General features: G+C 36.2%; 1 protein-coding gene across 2 annotated transcripts in view; it reads right to left on the reverse strand.

The window, feature by feature from the left end:
- The window catches only part of PLPP1 (phospholipid phosphatase 1), a 120,041-nt gene that overhangs the window by 63,012 nt on the left and 37,079 nt on the right, over positions 1-19,950 (reverse strand). Inside the window, exon 2 of one of the 2 annotated variants that reach the window (XM_060142962.1) lies at positions 19,612-19,766. The exons of the other annotated variant lie outside the window; for it this stretch is intronic. Within the exon in view, the coding sequence (XP_059998945.1) occupies positions 19,612-19,766 (155 nt within the window). The remainder of the gene's footprint in view (positions 1-19,611; positions 19,767-19,950) is intronic. 2 annotated transcript variants of the gene reach the window in all.

Raw genomic sequence — 19,950 nt, forward strand, 5'->3', positions numbered from 1 at the left:
AGCAAAAGTGGTTTCAATAAAGAAGGAGTGGAAACCAGACCACAGAGGTTTTAGTAAGAAATGATAAGAAAATAAGCATTAATCTACCACAAATGCACACTATCCTTCTGAGAGTTTAAGTGAAGAGATTGTATCACAGAAGGCCCTAGAAATGTTTTAAATTAATACTAATATTTGCAATCTCTCATATAAACTCATGAGATGTATTACATCAAAGTCATTACCCAATGCCATTTCATTTTCACTAAATAACTAAACCTGAATGTAGACCCCCCAAAGAAGGATGGAGAGGAAGACCAAATCACCAGTTGTTCACTGACCCACTTAGCGCTGGAAAAGATGAGCTAGTCCAGAGTCCTGCTCTGGAAATTTTGGAACTAGAACAAAGACTGACTCAGTCAGAGCTGGTAAACAGCACTGATCAATGCACTAGAAGACTGGCAGGAGAAGAGGCTGAGGATAAATAAAGCAGGTCTGCAAAGAAAACTGAAGTGACTAGTCTGACCCAAAAGTGAGAAAAGATGAAAGCAGCTTTGGTTCCCTGCTACCACAGGGCTGCACTGATCTTGCTGTTTGGGGGTTGTTAAAGTACCTTGTATCCTTTCAACAAAACCCAATTTCATTTAAGCTAGTTAGAAAGGGATTCTCCTCCTTGCAACCAACAGAGCCATAACTAAAACAATTATAATCATTCCCCCTACTTTGAGACCATGTAGGTTATTATTGTTTGATTACCCTCTATAATGCTATAATGAACATTTCTAACTACCAGTCCTTGTTTCCATTTCTAATTATTTCCTTAGAATATATTTTTTATGTGGAATTATAGCAAAGGATATAAATGTTAAGGTCCCTGACAAACTGTTTCAGTAAAGTTTTTTTACACCACCAATTTATTCTACCAGTCACAATATACAAATGTTACAGAAATGCAAAATTTTAAAGATATCTGATGCTATCTTTGACATTTACTATAGATTTTAGGGCAAAAGTGAAGGGTTCCATTTACTCTTTCATCTATTCAAATCAAATACCCTTTTCCTTTTACCTGAAAGATTACATTTCTAAAACAATCCTTTTTCATCATTTATCAAATGACTGCATTTGTCATACAATGTTTCTCTCAATACTTCAGTTTACAAAATTCATTTTCATTTCCTTCTTTAAAACAACTTCATTGAGGTATAATTTACAAACCAAAAAATTTATCCACTCTAAATACATAATTCAATGACTTTGGTAAATGTAGAGAGTTGTGCAACCACTACCACAATCCAGTTTTAGAACATTTTCCTTACCCCAAAAATTCTCATGAGCCCATCTGCATTCAACCTTTGTTCCCACCATCAACCCCAGGCAACCACTCATATGTTTTCTGTATCTACATAGATTTGCCTTTTCTGAACATTTCATAAAAATGGAGTCATACAATATGTGGTATTTTGTAAGTGGCTTATATCACTTAGCATAATATTTCTGAGGTTCATCCATGTTGTAGCATGCATTTGTTCCTTTTTATTGCTAAATAGTATCATATTGTATGTATATGTTACATTTGGTTTATCCAGTCACCAGTTAATGAATACTTGGGTTGTTTCCAGTTTTTGTCTATTATGACTAATATCACTATAAACATTCATGTACAAGTCTTTGTGTGGACATTATTTTCATTTCAAATGAGTAGACTCCTAGGAGTGGAGTTTAACTTTTTAAGAAACTGCCAAACTATTTTTCCAAAATAGCTGCACCACTTTACATTCCCACATTTTGCTTTTTAATATGCCCATGTGGCTAGTCATATTACCCCATTTAAGAATCAGATTCTACGCATAGTAAACTCATACTCACCCATAAATAAATATAGCTTTCCACCTTCTACAAGTGAATATTTATAATGGTTCAAAAGAGAATAAGTGATATATAACTCATTGCTTCCACAAACTAAACACACCAGAACACTTCTCCATCCTTTTACCAGAGACAGGAAAAGACAACATAAGATCATGGTCGCACAACATCTTCTTCAACTTCCTCTTACACAAATAATAAGGACCTTGAAACCATAATATAAATGCTAACAACTGTTTTAGAAAGATTGGTGATGGAGTGTCCAGCAAAACTGAGAAACTGTGGTTAAAAACTTTTTTACACGTTAAGGGAACTCTTCCAGTGAAAACTACACAAATGCCTCCAGGAAAAATTTTTGTTTTAAGTTTCATCCATGGTGTAGCATAGATTGGTATTTTGTTCCTTTTTATTGCAGAATAGTATTCCATTATATGTATATAAAACATATCAGGTGCCCAGGAGAGAGTGGCATCCGTAATCACAGTCTTAAGAATCCATAATCAGAGTCTTAAGAATGCAGGAAACTTAAGGAAGATGTAAAAATAATTGTTATTTCTCTCAACATTAAGGGACATTATAATTCAACTAGAGAAAGATCTCAGAGATTTCTCTAATAAAGAAGCAATTATTCAATTCAATTATTTAACAATTAACTGAGTTCCTACTGCTCTGTACAAGGCACAGGCTTGAGTTGGGAAGGGACTGCAGGTAATGGCACGGGTCTTATTACCGTGGTCAAATTCTGGATTTATTTTGAAAGTAGCATCAACGGTATTTACTGATAGATGGACTGGATATGAGTGTGAGAAATGAGGAGTCAATAATGATCCTAAGAGTTTCCATTTGGGAGACCAAAAGTTTAAAGTTGGATTAACTGAGATGAGGAAGACTAGAGACTGAACAGGGGGAGCAAGGAATAAATCCAAGAGTTCATACTTGGATGCATCAACTTTGAGTTGCCTATTAGTAGAGATGTCAGGGAGGCAGCTGGATGTAAGGTTCACTGGGGGAAAGGTCCAGACTGAAGATATAAATTTAACATAGAGGTGGTATTTGAGCCATGAAACTGGATGAGATCACCAAGGAATGAGTATAGAGGAGAAAAGAGGACCCAAGGACTGATACCCGGAGAACTGCAAAACTAAAAGGTCAGGAAGAAGAGAAGGAAGTTGCAAAGTAGAATGAGAAAAAGCAGCCACTAAAGTAGAATTAAAACCAGGAGAGTATAGAAAACCCCAAGAAATCTATCCCAAAACTCCTAGAACTAATAAGTGTGTGTAGCAAGATCATAGGATATAAGGTCAACCCATAAAAATCAATTCATACTTCTATATAGTAGCAATGAACAATTGGAAACCAAAATTAAAAACATAATACCATTTATAATAGTTTAGAAAACTGCAATATTTAGGTATAAACCTAATAAAATATAGGATCTGTATGCTGAAAACTACAAAACAGTGGTGAAAAAAATCAAAGACCTAAATAAATGAAAAGACATATCATCTTCATGGACTGGAATATTTAACAAAGTAAAGATGTCAGTTCTGCCCAAATTGATCTACAGCTTTTAATGCAATTCTTATCAAAATTCCAGCCAGATTTTTTCATAGATAGATTGATTCTAAAATTTATGTGGGAAAGCAAGGGAACTACACAGCTAAAGCAAATTTGAAAAAGAATAATAAACTTGGAGGAATAATACTTCCTGAATTTTTTTTAAGAAAAATGTACTATATTTTATTTTTTCCCATTTGATTTTAAGCTACTCAGTATATCTTTTCTTACCACCAATATATAACTACAGTAATCAAGACTGTGGTATAAGAGGAAGGAAAGACATATAGTATATCAATGAAGCAAGAACAGAGTCCAGAAATAGACCCACAAGAGGACAGCCAACTAATTTTTTTTATTTTTTTATTTTTTACAAAGGTACAAAAGCAACTCAATGGAGAAAGAAGAGTCGTTTTAGCAAATGATGTTGGAACAATTGGTCACCCATACACACACAAAAAAAAGATGAACCTTGACCTAAACCTCACCCGTCATGCAAAACTCAACACAAAATGGATCACAGAGATAAGCAGAACACAGAAAATTATAAAACTCTTCGAAGAAAATATAGAAAAAAGTCTTTGTAATAGCGTTAGGTGAAGAATTCTTAGACATAACACCAAAAGCAGAGTCTATAAAAGACAAAAATGTATATTCATAAACTTGATTCATCAAAACCAAAAGCGTGTGCTCTCAAAAGATACTTTCAAGAAAATGAAAAGATAAGCTACAGACTGGTAAAAAAAAAATACCTGCAAATCTCATATTCAACAAAAGACTTTCTATACCAGAATATATGAAGATCTCCCTAAACTACACAGTTTCAAAAAATCTAATCTGAAAATGAGCAAAGACTTGAACATACACTTCACCAAAGAGGTATGCATGGATAGCAAGCAAGCACATGAAAAGATGTTCAACATCAGTAGCCATCAGAGAAAAGAAAATGAAAACCCTAATGAGATACTACTACACACTTACAGATGGTAAAAATAAAAAATACTGACAATACTAGTGCTGGTGAAGATGCAGAACATTATATACTGCTGGTGAGAATACAAAATGGTTCAACCACTCTGGAAAACAGTTTGGCAGTTTCTTATAAATTTAAACATACATTTACCAAAAGACCTAGAAATCCTATTACTGGCTATCTACCCTGGAAAAATTAAAACTTGTATTCACCCAAAAACCTGTAGACACACGTTCATAGAGTTTTATTTGTAATAGTCAAAAACTGGAAATAACCTACATGTCCTTCACAGACAAACAGATAAGTAAGCTGTGATACATCCATGTATCAGAACACTACTCAATAGAAAAGAAAAAAACCAACACATCATTGATGCACTCAACAACTTGGATAGATCTCAAGGGTATAACTCCAAGGGGAAAAAAAGTCAATTTAAAAAGGATAAATACTGTATGAATCCATTTATATAACATACTTGATAGAATTATAGTAGGTATAGTAGAGAGTAGGTTAGTGGTTGCCAAGGGTTAGGGATTGGGGGAGGATGTGACACAGAGAGATGGTAGGAGGGAGTTTTCATGAGGTGATGAACAATTCTGAACCCTGACTGTGGTAATGGTTACGCAAATCTATACAAGTGATAAATTTCACAGAATTATACACATACACAAAAAGAGTGCATGTAAAAACTGGTGATATCTGAATAAGGTCTGTATTCTGGTTAACAGTACTGATGATTTAACCATCGTTACATAAGATGTCATCTTTGGGGGGAGCTGTGTGATGGGTACATGGGAACTCTGAACTATTTTTTCAACTTCTATGAGTCTACAATTTTTTCAAAATAAAACATTTCTAAATGTTTTATTATGGTGCTGAGAGATTCAGAAGAGCACTGGATTTAACAACTTGGAAATTGCTGGTGATTGACAGGAACTATTTGCATAAAGGTGGTGATTATAGAGTAGAATGCTTAAAATTCAGATTATGGAGGGGTTTAAGTTATTAGAAATGGCATCAACTAGGATATGACATGGGAGGTAAATGGCTGAGGCAGACAAAGGACAGGATCTCTGAGGTAGAAAAGTTAACGGAACTGAAAATTTCTTATTAAATTGGAGGGGGAAGAGCAGTTTATTCTTAAAAAATTCCCAAGGAAGCTACTGAAGTATATCAAGTACAATAAACGACCATGCACTCTTCTAGAGTTGCTTTAAGGTCCAGAGAAAAGCATATTTAAGCCCAAAATGAGCAGTAAAGATAGACAATGAGAAAAGATCAGGGAAAGAAGTACAAGCAAAGCATTAGACTCCTGCATAAATGATGGATAACTGGCAGTGCCTTTCTCCAAAGTATAATACCAAAGTGGTTTACTATACTGGGAGTTAAATCAGTGAACTCTCTTCTTAAGAACAAGGACAGGGCTTCCCTGGTGGCGCAGTGGTTGAGAGTCCGCCTGCCAATGCAGGGGACACTGGTTCGTGCCCCGGTAGGCCCGTGAGCCATGGCCGCTGAGCCTGCATGTCCGGAGCCTGTGCTCCGCAACTGGAGATGCCACGACAGTGAGAGGCCCGCGTACCGCAAAAAAAAAAAAAAAAAAAAAAAAGAACAAGGACAGACTTTGAGATAGGTTAGGTGTTGGCATCAATGAAACAAACCCTCTTCTCATGGCTTTCTGATAAACCAAAAAGCATCCTTTTTATAGTTAAAGAAATATATATGAACAGAACATTGCATAATGTCATACTGAATTTCAGGAGTAGAGCTAAGAAACAAGATTCAAATTCAGACTTTCCCTCAACGAGTCTAGATCATGATTCAGAAATTCTTCTAGGTGATAAAGTCAACCTAGACAGATAAGCTCCACTACATGCTTTGGTGGCTGCTATCACACTAACCCAAGTTTCCCACCACTCTTCTCTAATCTAATCTTCACCACCTAGACTCATATTCACAACTTTTAACTGATAAAAGAAAACCAAAACAAAAGAGTTTACTGCATTTACCTACTTTCCATCAAAATAGACCCACACCACACTGAAAACAATAAGGGACTGTCAAAAAGAATGTGAACAACAGAGGATGCAGACTTGGTGGGGTTAAAATCCCAACTTGGCCTCTTAGTAGCTATAAAAGAGAAATACCTGCCAACCTCAAAGAGTTGTTATGAGGAAAGAATCTATAACACAGAAGCACCTCAGACACAAAAGACACTCAATAAATGATAGAACAAACACAGCCTTCCATTTACCATATATGCAAAAATTCTAAACCAATGAGTACCCAATTATAATCTTTTCTTAGAGAGTAAACAAAATTTTACAGTAAACAAAATGGGTGCCTTTGCAGTTGCTCTTTCCATCTCCTTGTCCAGTGATTTTTCTTACTGGGTCCCACAAAGCAGTTACTCTCCACATTGGAAACAGGAAATCTGCTGCTAAAATTACACAGGGCATACTCCCCCAAGTTACAGAGAAATTAACTTGTCAGAAATTTCATTTTTTCTCTCAAATTTTGATAGCTTCTAAAAGGATGCCTTTAAGTGTATCAGAAGATTAATACTCAAGTATAAGAATATATTCGATTGAAAACATATACAATCCCACATATTCTACGGAGAAAATCAGTGAATCACTAGACCATTCTCCCCACTCCTATTGTCCTGCCAGTGACCTCTGCTTATATTTCCCTAGATCTAACAAGATCCCAAATCTAACCTCCTCTCACACTCACCCAGCCCTCTAAGCCAAGACAGCCTTTGGAAAGTCTGATTAAAAAGATTCCTCACTGCTGTTACCTACCCTGATGCCAGAGATGCAGCAACTGTGGCCTGCCTTCTGAAAGGTTACCTTTCTGAACCACACTCTGAACTGGTGTTGACTGTTCATAGTCCAAAAACAGGTGTAAAAACACAAAAATTTTTCTTTCTACAAATAAACAGAATTTCATTTCTTGTCGTGTTAGAAACACAGGTTCATGATAAAGCAGTAAACTGCCATTTTTAAAATGCTATCTCGTTCTCATTCTAAATATGGAAGCTTAAAGATAATTGACAGAAATGGTGGAGACCCTTTTAAAATTCTTATTTAAAGAAGGAGCCCACAATAATTTGGCTAGAGTAGAATATTAAAGCCAGATATGAAATATAAGCTATTTGTAGCTACAGGGAAACACCAAAATGTTCTTTACAGGATAATATTTTTGCTCATACTTCACAGTGACTGAATAAGGTAATATTCAAAAATCACTGTACTGCATTGGACGTGTTCATCTTTTATGGCTTACATCACTAACCCTGCACTCCAATCACAAATGAGTTCGTTTCACATAAACAGTTCTAAGCCTACACTTTTAACCATAGGTCCTGCTTCTCAACCAAAACTAAACTTAAGATTTTCAAATATTTGTTTAAAGTAACCACATAACATGACTAAGAAATAAATAATTTTAAATCAGCTTTCATTAAAAGGCCCATAATCCCTTATTCTAAAACCCAAAGCCCTCAAAATCCTAGTTCTTTCATGACATTTGGCACCAAAGCCTAACCTGAACTTATCTAATGGCAAAACTTAACCTGAACAAATGAAGGAATGACCCCAGCCTTTATCTACCCCACTTATTTTTACTAGTCTTATTTCACTACATAAAAATTAGTGTGTTTGATTATAAGGTACTGTCCTAGACCCTGCTGAGGGCATTACATAAGGTGTATGAATCATATAACCTTTCAAAAATTCAGAAAGTTCTGGCTCCAAGAGTTCCGGGTAATGGGCTGTGAACCTGTACTTAGATAAAATCTTCACTGTTAAAAGATGCTAAATTCAACCTATTATTTTTCAGAAAGCCAAAAAATTTGTAATGTATTATATAGATCTACTACATAATAAAACTTGAAATGGTAATGGTCCCTTACATAAAATGAACTAAATATATCCCACACATATATTTTCTTAACTATAGGACTATAACAAGATTTCAGTTGCCTGTTTTTTTTCATTATAAAAACTGAAAGCTTGCGCTGAATTTTTAAGTACTATCATGTTTTCTAAATTTCAGTCTTCACTAGATATTAAGTCTTATAAGTTAAAAGTATTTTATTTACTTAACTATCAACCAATTTTGCACTTTTCCTTTGGCAAGAACCAATGATCTCAAGGCAAAACAAATACTCTCATAAAATGAGTTAACAAATTGATAAATTATATGAAGCAAAGCCCTGAAATTTTACTCTTTACATCTAATCAAATAATCCTATTCCTAGCAATGAATGTATAAATTATTCACTATGAGGATAATCATCATTACTAATATTATTTAGACAAAGAGCACTGACATCTCACCAGACTTTGTGAGCAAATTTTTTTTCTTTTCAAAATTTTTAACATTAATACACTTTATTTCTTAAAGTAATTTTAGGTTTACTAAAAAAACTGAGCAGAGAGTAAAAGATACACTCCCTCTCCATAACTACCACCCTTAATTTCCTCTATCACGAACAATTTTCATTGGTATGGTATATTTGTTATAACTGATGAACCAATATTGATACACTATTATTAACTCCATAGTTTACATTAAGGGCTATTCTTCATGTTGTACAGTTCTATAGGTTTTGACAAATACATAATGTCATGCATCCATCATTACCATATCATACAGAATATTTTCACTTCCCTAAAAATCCTCTGTACCCCAACTGTTCATTCCTCCTCTGTCCTCCAACCCCTAGTAACCACTGATCTTTTTACTATCTCCATAGTGTTGCCTTTTCCAGAATGTCATACGGCTGTAATCATACACTAGGTAGTCTTTTCAGATTGGCTTCTTTCATTTAGTAATATGTGCTTAAGGTTCTTCCATGTGTTTTTATGGCTAGATAGCTGATTTATTTTTAGCTGAATAATATTCCATTGTATGGATGTACCAGAGCTTATCCATTCACCTACTGAAGGACATCTCAGTCGCTTCCAAGCTTTGGCAATTATGAATAAAGCCGCTATAAACATCATGTGCTGGTTTTTATGTGGACATAAGTTTTCAACTCATTTGGGTAAATACCTAGGAGCTCCAATGCTAGGTCCTATGGTAAGACTATGTTTAGTTTTGTAAAAAACTGCCAGTATTACAAAGAGGCTTTACCATTTTCCATTCCCACCAGCAATGACTGAGAACTTCTGTCGCTCCACATCCTCACAGCATTTGGTGTTGTCAGTGTTTCAAATTTTAGCCATTCTGGATACAAAAACAAGACCTATATATATGCTGTCTACAAGAGACCCACTTCAGACCTAGAGACACATACAGACTGAAAGTGAGAGGATGGAAAAAGATATTCCATGCAAATGGAAATCAAAAGAAAGCTGGAGTAGCAATACTCATATCAAATAAAATAGACGTTAAAATAAAGAATGTTACAAGAGACAAGGAAGGACACTACATAATGATCAAGGGATCAATCCAAGAAGAAGATATAACAATTATAAATATATATGCACCCAACATAGGAGCACCTCAATACATAAGGCAAATACTAACAGCCATAAAAGGGGAAATCGACAGTAACACATTCATAGTAGGGGACTTTAACACCCCACTTTCACCAATGGACAGATCATACAAAATGAAATTAAATAAGGAAACATAAGCTTTAAATGATACATTAAACAAGACGGACTTAATTGATATTTATAGGACACTCCATCCAAAAACAACAGAATACACATTTTTCTCAAGTGCTCATGGAACATTCTCCAGGATAGATCATATCTTGGGTCACAAATCAAGCCTTGGTAAATTTAAGAAAATTGAAATTGTATCAACTATCTTTTCCAACCACAACGCTATGAGACTGCATATCAATTACAGGAAAAGATCTGGAAAAAATACAAACACATGGAGGTTAAACAATACACTACTTAATAACGAAGTGATCACTGAAGAAATCAAAGAGGAATCAAAAAATACCTAGAAACAAATGACAATGGAGACACAATGACCCAAAACCTATGGGATGCAGCAAAAGCAGTTCTAAGAGGGAAGTTTATAGCAATAAAATCCTACCTTAAGAAACAGGAAACATCTCAAATAAACAACCTAACCTAGCACCTAAAGCAGTTAGAGAAAGAAGAACAAAAAAACCCCGAAGTTAGCAGAAGGAAAGAAATCATAAAGATCAGATCAGAAATAAATGAAAAAGAAATGAAAGAAACAAGAGCAAAGATCAATAAAACTAAAAGCTGGTTCTTTGAGAAGATAAACAAAATAGATAAACCATTAGCCAGACGCATCAAGAAAAAGAGGGAGAAGACTCAAATCAACAGAATTAGAAATGAAAAAGGAGAAGTAACAACTGACACTGCAGAAATACAAAAGATCATGAGAGATTACTACAAGCAACTCTATGCCAATAAAATGGAACACCTGGAAGAAATGGACAAACTCTTAGAAATGAACAACGTGCCAAGACTGAATCAGGAAGAAACAGAAAATATGAGCAGACCAATCACAAGCACTGAAATTGAAACTGTGATTAAAAATCTTCCAACAAACAAAAGCCCAGGACCAGATGGATTCACAAGAGAATTCTATCAAACATTTAGAGAAGAGCTAACACCTATCCTTCTCAAACTCTTCCAAAATATAGCAGACGAAAGAACACTCCCAAACGCATTCTACGAGGCCACCATGACCCTGATACCAAAACCAGACAAGGATGTTACAAAGAAAGAAAACTACAGGCCAATATCACTGATGAACATAGAGGGGAAAATCCTCAACAAAATACTAGCAAACAGAATCCAACAGCACATTAAAAGGATCATACGCCATGATCAAGTGGGGTTTATTCGAGGAATGCAAGGATTCTTCAATATATGCAAATCATTCAACGTGATACACCATATTAACAAATTGAAGGAGAAAAACCATATGATCATCTCAATAGATGCAGAGAAAGCTTTTGACAAAATTCAACACCCATTTATGATAAAAACCCTGCAGAAAGTAAGCATAGAGGGAACTTACCTCAACATAATAAAGGCCATATTTGACAAACCCACAGCCTGCATCATCCTCCAAGGTGAAAAACTGAAACCATTTCCACTAAGATCAGGAACACGACAAGGTTGCCCACTCTCACCACTCTTATTCAACATAGTTTTGGAAGTTTTAGCCACAGAAATCAGAGAAGAAAAGGAAATAAAAGGAATCCAAATCAGAAAAGAAGTAGTAAAGCTGTCACTGTTTGCAGATGACACACTATACACAGAGAATCCTAAAGATGCTACCAGAAAACTACTAGAGCTAATCAATGAATTTGGTAAAGTAGCAGAATACAAAATTAATGCACAGAAAGCTCTGGCATTTATATATACTAATGATGAAAAATCTGAAAGTGAAATCAAGAAAACACTCCCATTTACCACTGCAACAAAAGGAATAAAATATCTAGGAATAAACCTACCTAAGGAGACAAAAGACCTATATGCAGAAAATTATAAGACACTGATGAAAGAAATTAAATATGATACAAATAGATGGAGAGATATACCATGTTCTTGGATTGGAAAAATCAACATTGTGAAAATGACTCTACTACCCAAAGCAATCTACAGATTCAATGCAATCCCTATCAAACTACCAATGGCATTTTTCACAAAACTAGAACAAAAATTTCACAATTTGTATGGAAACACAGAAGACCCCAAAGAACCAAAGCAATCTTGAGAACGAAAAACAGAGCTGGAGGATTCAGGCTCCCTGACTTCAGACTATACTACAAAGCTACAGTAATCAAGACAGTATGGTACTGGCACAAAAACAGAAAGATAGATCAATGGAACAGGATAGAAAGCCCAGAGATAAACCCACACACATATGGTCACCTTATCTTTCATAAAAGAGGCAGGAATGTACAGTGGAGAAAGGACAGCCTCTTCAATAAGTGGTGCTGGGAAAACTGGACAGGTACATGTAAAAATATGAGATTAGATCACTCCCTAACACCATACACAAAAATAAGCTCAAAATGGGTTAAAAACCTAAATGTAAGGCCAGAAACTATCAAACTCTTAGAGGAAAACATAGGCAGAACACTCTATGACATAAATCACAGCAAGATCCTTTTTGACCCACCTCCTAGAGAAATGGAAATAAAAACAAAAGTAAACAAATGGGACCTAATGAAACTTAAAAGCTTTTGAGCGGCAAAGGAAACCATAAAGAAGACCAAAAGACAACCCTCAGAATGGGAGAAAATATTTGCAAATGAAGCAACTGACAAAGGATTAATCTCCACAATTTATAAGCAGCTCATGCAGCTTAATAACAAAAAAACAAACAACCCAATCCAAAAATGGGCAGAAGACCTAAATAGACATTTCTCCAAAGAAGATATACAGACTGCCAACAAACACATGAAAGAATGCTCAACATCATTAAACACTAGAGAAATGCAAATCAAAACTACAATGAGCTATCATCTCATACCAGTCAGAATGGCCATCATCAAAAAATCTAGAAACAATAAGTGCTGGAGAGGGTGTGGAGAAAAGGGAACCCTCTTGCACTGCTGGTGGGAATGTGAATTGGTTCAGCCACTATGGAGAACAGTATGGAGGTTCCTTAAGAAACTACAAATAGAACTACCATATGACCCAGCAATCCCACAATCAGGCATATACCCTGAGAAAACCATAATTCAAAAAGAGTCATGTACCAAAATGTTCATTGCAGCTCTATTTACAATAGCCAGGAGATGGAAACAACCTAAGTGTCCATCATCGGATGAATGGATAAAGAAGATGTGGCACATATATACAATGGAATATTACTCAGCCATACAAAGAAACAAAATTGAGCTACTTCTAATGAGGTGGATGGACCTAGAGTCTGTCATACAGAGTGAAGTAAGTCAGAAAGAAAAAGACAAATACCGTATGCTAACACATATATATGGAATTTAAGGGAAAAAAATGTCATGAAGAACCTAGGGGTAAGACAGGAATAAAGACACAGACCTACTAGAGAATGGACTTGAGGATATGGGGAGGGGGAAGGGTAAGCTGTGACAAAGTGAGAGAGTGGCATGGACATATATACACTACCAAACGTAAAATAGATAGCTAGTGGGAAGCAGCCGCATAACACAGGGAGATCAGCTCAGTGCTTTGTGACCAACTAGAGGGGTGGGATAGGGAGGGTGGGAGGGAGGGACACACAAGAGAGTAGAGATATGGGAACATATGTATATGTATAACTGATTCGCTTTGTTATAAAGCAGAAACTAACACACCATTGTAAAGCAATTATACTCCAATAAAGATGTAAAAAAAAAAAAAGAAACATGAAGAAAAAAAAGTTTTAGCCATTCTAATAAATGTGTAGAGGAATCTCACTGTTGTTTTAACTTATAATTCCCTAATGAAATATGATATGGTGCATCTTTTCATATGCTTATTTTCCATTTGTATATCTTCTTCACTGAGGTGTCTATTCAGACCTTTTTGCCACTTTTTGATTGGGCTTTTTGTTGTGTTTCAAGAGTTCTTTCTATATTGTGGACACAAGTCCTTTATCAGATATGTGTTTTATAAATATTTTCCCCCAGTGTGTAGCTTTACACAGAGCGGAAGTTTTTAATTTTAATTAAGTACAACTTATTAATTATTTCTCTCATGGATCATGCTTCTGGCATTGTTATCTAACAATTCACTGCCAAATCTAAGCTGCAAATTTATTTTTAATTAAAAAATGTTCAAGGAAACAATGTCACAAGTTCAACCAATTTATTAGGACCTAAAAAAGTAGAGTATATAATACCCCCAGCTAGAGTTTTCAAAATAGTATTTATGAAAGAGGAAAATAAACTTATTAAATATTAACACAAATGCCTTCACTTCACTTTTACCTAAAGTATGACAGATGACATTCCCAAAATAAGTTATACTGAGATACTCTGCCTTCAAACTCTTTGGTCCATAACAGAAAAACACAGATATTACCATGCTAGGATTCTCATGTATTCAGAGATGAAAGGTTTATTTAAAAATATATATATATATTTGGCCTATTTTATAAAAAGGAATTAATGAAAAGATAAATTTGACCTTTCTCATATATTTTAACATAACTGCATATTAATCTTATCACATCCATCAAAAATATTTTTGGTCATTTTGCCAGTTCAATATTTAACAAATTAAAAAATTATGTCACTTCTGCTTGAAAAAGTGGCAGGGGTAGGCGTGTAACTCTGAGTGCAAGTTTAGATGCTCTGTAAAAGGACTTAATTCCTGGTGGGAGGCAAAATGAACATTTTAATTTCAATTATCTTCTTTTTTTTAATAAATTTATTTATTTGTTTTTATTTTTGGCTGTATTAGGTCTTTGTTGCTGTGCACAGGTTTTCTCTAGTTGTGGTGAGCGGGGGCTACTCTTTGTTGTCGTGCGTGGGCTTCTTGTTGTCGTGGCTTCTCTTGTTGCAGAGCACGGGCTCTAGGCCTGTGGGCTTCAGTAGTTGTGGCACATGGGCTCAGTAGTTGTGGCACATGGGCTCAGAAGTTGCGGCTCGCAGGCTCTAGAGTGCAGGCTCAGCAGTTGTGGCACATGGGCTTAGTTGCTCTGCAGCACGTGGGATCTTCCCGGGCCAGGGCTCGAACCCATGTCCCCTGCACTGGCAGGCAGATTCTTAACTGCTACGCCACCAAGGAAGCCCTCAATTATCTTCTTATCACATATAATTCACTGATAAGGCTCACTTAGTAGAAAGAGATTTTAGGGCTTCTCAAAAATCAGAATTCCCATCCAGGAATAACATTTAACCCACTTAAATCCTGCAGATTTGTCAAGATACATGCAGTAGAAAAGTTAAAAGACAATGTCTAGTCATTTAATAGAGATGTACTCAGTGTGTGAAGCAACAGCTCTTGACCACTTAACCTTAGCAAAGGCATTCCATAACATTCCCTGAAACTACTTTTAAAAAGAAGATTTTGGGACTTCCCTGCTGGCACAGTGGTTAAGAATCCTCCTGACAATGCAGGGGACACAGGTTCGCGCCCTGGTCCAGGAAGATCCCACATGCCACGAAGCAACTAAGCCCATGAGCCACAACTACTGAGCCTGCGCTCTAGAGCCCACAAGCCACAACTACTGAGCCCATGCACCACAACTACTGAAGCCCACTCGCCTAGAGCCCGAGCTCCGCAACAAGAGAAGCCACCACAATGAGAAGCGTGCATACTGCAATGAAGAGTAGCTCCCACTCGCTGCAACTAGAGAAGCCTGTGTGCAACAGACCCAACGCAGCCATAAATAAATAAATAAATTTATTTTTTAAAAGAAGAAGAAGATTTTATGAGCAGAAATTTTTTCCTATGAATCCTTTAAAAAGCCACAGCATTTAGGAATGGAATTCAGTAAGCTTGGCTAATGTGAAACTGAGCTTTAGTTTTCATTATTGGCAGTATATACTCAATATTTATATAACTTTTCTTTCCTTTAGGTTCATCCAATATACTAAAATTTATCAAAATATTTTCAAGCGTTCTGTAAAGTGGATGTACGACAAATACTTAATATACCAAATCTATACATCACCTCTTCCAACGGTAGTATAAAAAGCAGTTTTAAACAAAGAAAATGTTTGTGATTATAACAAATTACTTAAGGATGCATCTGGTACTACTTCATTTTGTGACAATTATATAAAAAAAGGGTGCTGGAATAAATGCTCATATGAACTGACTGAAGCAGTACTTTCCACAACAATGTAGACAAAAAATACAGCTCCACATCGGAATAAGTAAACAAGGAAATAAAACTTTTTTCCAACCTAAGAAATTAAGCTCCATAATACCATATTTCTTTCATTCCAGTAGACGCTCCCCCATATTTTAAGATATCTCTAATCAGGATATCTATTCAGTATGATAGTGTTCCATTTTTTTCCTGAAAAGCTATTTTAATGAGGTATCTGATATTAAGAGATGGCTTGGAAATCCAATATATTTCCAAAGAGTTAAGCTGAATTTTCATGGTAGTAATTATTATTAAACATAAGTGACAATCTTATTCCATTTCACATTTAGTATTTTTTCATTAAATTTTTCTATCTATATTTATTAAACACCTGTTACATACCAAGCAATGTGCTTGACACTAAGGATACAAGTGGAGCAAAACAGACCATTCTTACCCTAGCAAAGCTTATTGCCTTGCCCAACTGGGAGGAAACTGGGAAAAGGCAGCACGGCACTTATGTCAACATGGAAACAAAGGAGTTAAAGTATTCAAGTGTGGGCAATAGGCCATTTTGATACCAGCTTTCTGGACTAGTACAGGAAAGGGTGGCATGAGAGACTTGTCATGCCATAAAACCCAACAAACACCAATGTCCTCCTACAGTGCAGGACTCTTATGGCCACTTTTGCCATATATAACACTTTACTTATATATTTCTTTACAGCTTATAAAAATAAACATATTACTAACCCATCCATTTTTTTTTCTTCATAGCAATTTTTTATTACCATTTAAGTAGCTACTCAAAAATTAAAAAAAAAACTGGGCCTCATTTAACTCCTTTGGGACAGTCACCTAAAGAAATATGATTTTTCAAACTATATGCCAAAAACAAAGAACTTGAGAAAATCCATATAACCACAGTAAATGATCTCCCTCATCTTCCCAAATATTGCTGAATCTCAAACTTTAGAGATGCAGTATTATATATTAATTCAATCCCCAAAACTTATCCTGTATTGTCTTTTTCCTCAAACATTAACAAAGGAAGTAAAAGTGATTTTAAAAAAGTAATCAGAAAGCAATTAGAATACCAAAAATAGGGGAAAATATTTCTTCCAAGTTATATTTTATCCTTTAAAACTGTGAATATTATCTACTTAATATAGCACACTAATAATACTTGTAGCAATAATCTACATAATAATCAATGCTAGAAAAATACTTGTGCTGAAATACAAAATCCTGGGGGTTTTTTTGTTGCATTCACACACACCACAACAATTGAAAAGGATAATCCAAAGTCCATTACTCTAAATTTTGGTTTAAAAGGCTATTGACATTTCTGTGTTTTTTACAATAATCACCAAGAATGATGTCGCTAAAATCCCCAATCAAAAATGGGAGGGGCTTCCCTGGTGGCACAGTGGTTGAGAGTCCGCCTGCCGATGCAGGGGACACGGGTTCGTGCCCTGGTCCGGGAATATCCCACATGCCGTGGAGCAGCTGGGCCCGTGAGCCATGGCCACTGAGCCTGCGCGTCCGGAGCCTGTGCTCCGCAATGGGAGAGTCCACAACAGTGAGAGGCCCACGTACCGCAAAAAAAAAAAAAAAAAGGGAGTAATCCACATCCTAGAGTAAGAAAATTTTAATAGGTAAATACTTCATACAATGGAGACATAACAGGATTTCAAATAACACATTTTTTAATGAACTTAGAGTAAAGGTTTTTTTGCACATTAAGGCATGTTTACATAAATGTTCTTCCATCTATCTATATGCTTTCCTGCACATTGTTTCATAAGGCTGGTGGCTAAAATAGAGGTTACCAATTACCATGGAATTTACGTCTTAGGAAAAATGTAAATATTTCCTTAAACTAACCCCAAATTTTCCTTCCGTTTTACTCCTATAAAAGTGGCTTTAATCAAATTAGGATGCATAGACTGCATGTGCAAATATTTTATATATCTTGAAACATAACTAAATCCAAGTCCCCTTCACCTTCAGAATACTGTGCTAAATACATCACCAAAAAATAAAATAATAATTTGCTAGCCAAAAAAGGCAAATAAGAACTGAACTCAGATATGAACTGAAAAACCAAAGAACAAGGCTATTATTCTTAGCCAATTTGGGGGCAAAATAGGGAAAGAAAAGCCAGTCTGTCCTACTGTGGAAATAAGGCTTCTGTTTGCTAAAACAATTTAAAAAATGTAAGTCAACTATCTGGGGAAGGCAACTGACAAGAGACAAGTTGTCAAAAGAGAAGTATGGCATGATCTGCTGGACTCCCAAGACACTCAAGGAGGTAAATCTTTATTCTGCTTCTTCTCATCCATTTCCAACTCACACAGAGAGACACAGGGCAAGGTGCAGGAATCCGAACCAAGGATAGAGAAAGTAAGCACAATATCTCAAGTGCCAACCTTAAGCTAGTTTGTGAAATTTAACCTAGAAGCAAACTGTCCAATTATTTAAAGTAATGAAACCCAATATTAACCTACAAACTGATGAATAGTACAACTTAAAAAACAGTGATAGGGCTTCCCTGGTGGCGCAGTGGTTGAGAGTCCGCCTGCCAATGTAGGGGACACGGGTTCGTGCCCCGGTCCGGGAAGATCCCACATGCCACGGAGCGGCTGGGCCCGTGAGCCATGGCTGCTGAGCCTGTGCGTCCAGAGCCTGTGCTCCGCAACGGCAGAGGCCACAACAGTGAGAGGCCCGCGTACCACAAAAAAAAAAAAAACAGTGATATAGGGCTTCCCTGGTGGCGCAGTGGTTGAGAGTCCGCCTGCCGATGCAGGGGACGCGGGTTCGTGCCCCGGTCCAGGAAGATTCCACATGCCGCGGAGCAGCTGGGCCCATGAGCCATGGCCACTGAGCCTGCACGTCCGGAGCCTGTGCTCCGCAACGGGAGAGGCCACAACAGTGAGATGCCCGCGTACCGTAAAAAAAAAAAAAAAGAAAGAAAAGAAAGAAAAATAGTGATATAGTTTTGATATATTCTGAGGATCTTCTTTTGCATATGTATTTACATTCTTTCTGATGAACTGTATTCTCAAATTTAACAAATAAATCTATCTCCGTTTTTGTGGCCTCAATTTCCACTTAACATGATAAAATAAGCATAATCTTAGTTTCAGCTCTGCCATAAAATAGCTTACTGGGCTTGAGCAAGTATCTGGGCCTAAGTTTCTTCACTTGTCTACTGAAAAGTGTTGATCCAAAATTACTTAAATGAACTCTTCATTCTAAAATAATCATTCTATAATTCTTTATGATGACATCAAGTTATTTGGGGCAATATCTCCCTTTAACTGGAGAAACACTGCCCTGGACTGAAGCAGTGGCTATATTCTTTAAGCAATCATTCACCACACCAACTCTGGTGACGACAGTACTATGGATTTACCCCCACCCCAATTCGATCACTTCATAAAACCTCCAGCACAACAAACCCATCACTACCTACTTATTCATTTACTTACAGAGGAAATGGGTAAACCAAGCCCCACTGTGTTGAGGACAGTGGTTGTGACGGTACTGTCATGGTACGGATACTGGATGCTGTTGTCTTTACAGAAAAAGCCTCTCTGAAATGGATATATTTGGCCCAAATTTAGAACAGCCATAGGCATGGAAGCTGTTAGGGAAGGGAAAAAAAGATACACATGGTTAAATTCAATTCACTTCATTAGGAAGTAAACTCTACTAAATGGGATGCAAATCTCAACTGTATTTTGTCCTTTCTGAAAAAGGATCACTATTCCATTACATCCAAGAGTAAAGACTGAGGAAACCATGCATCATTAGTTTGTCCACATCAG

This window comes from Lagenorhynchus albirostris, chromosome 3, assembly GCF_949774975.1.
Source record: "Lagenorhynchus albirostris chromosome 3, mLagAlb1.1, whole genome shotgun sequence".
In the NCBI taxonomy this organism is placed as follows: domain Eukaryota; kingdom Metazoa; phylum Chordata; class Mammalia; order Artiodactyla; family Delphinidae; genus Lagenorhynchus; species Lagenorhynchus albirostris.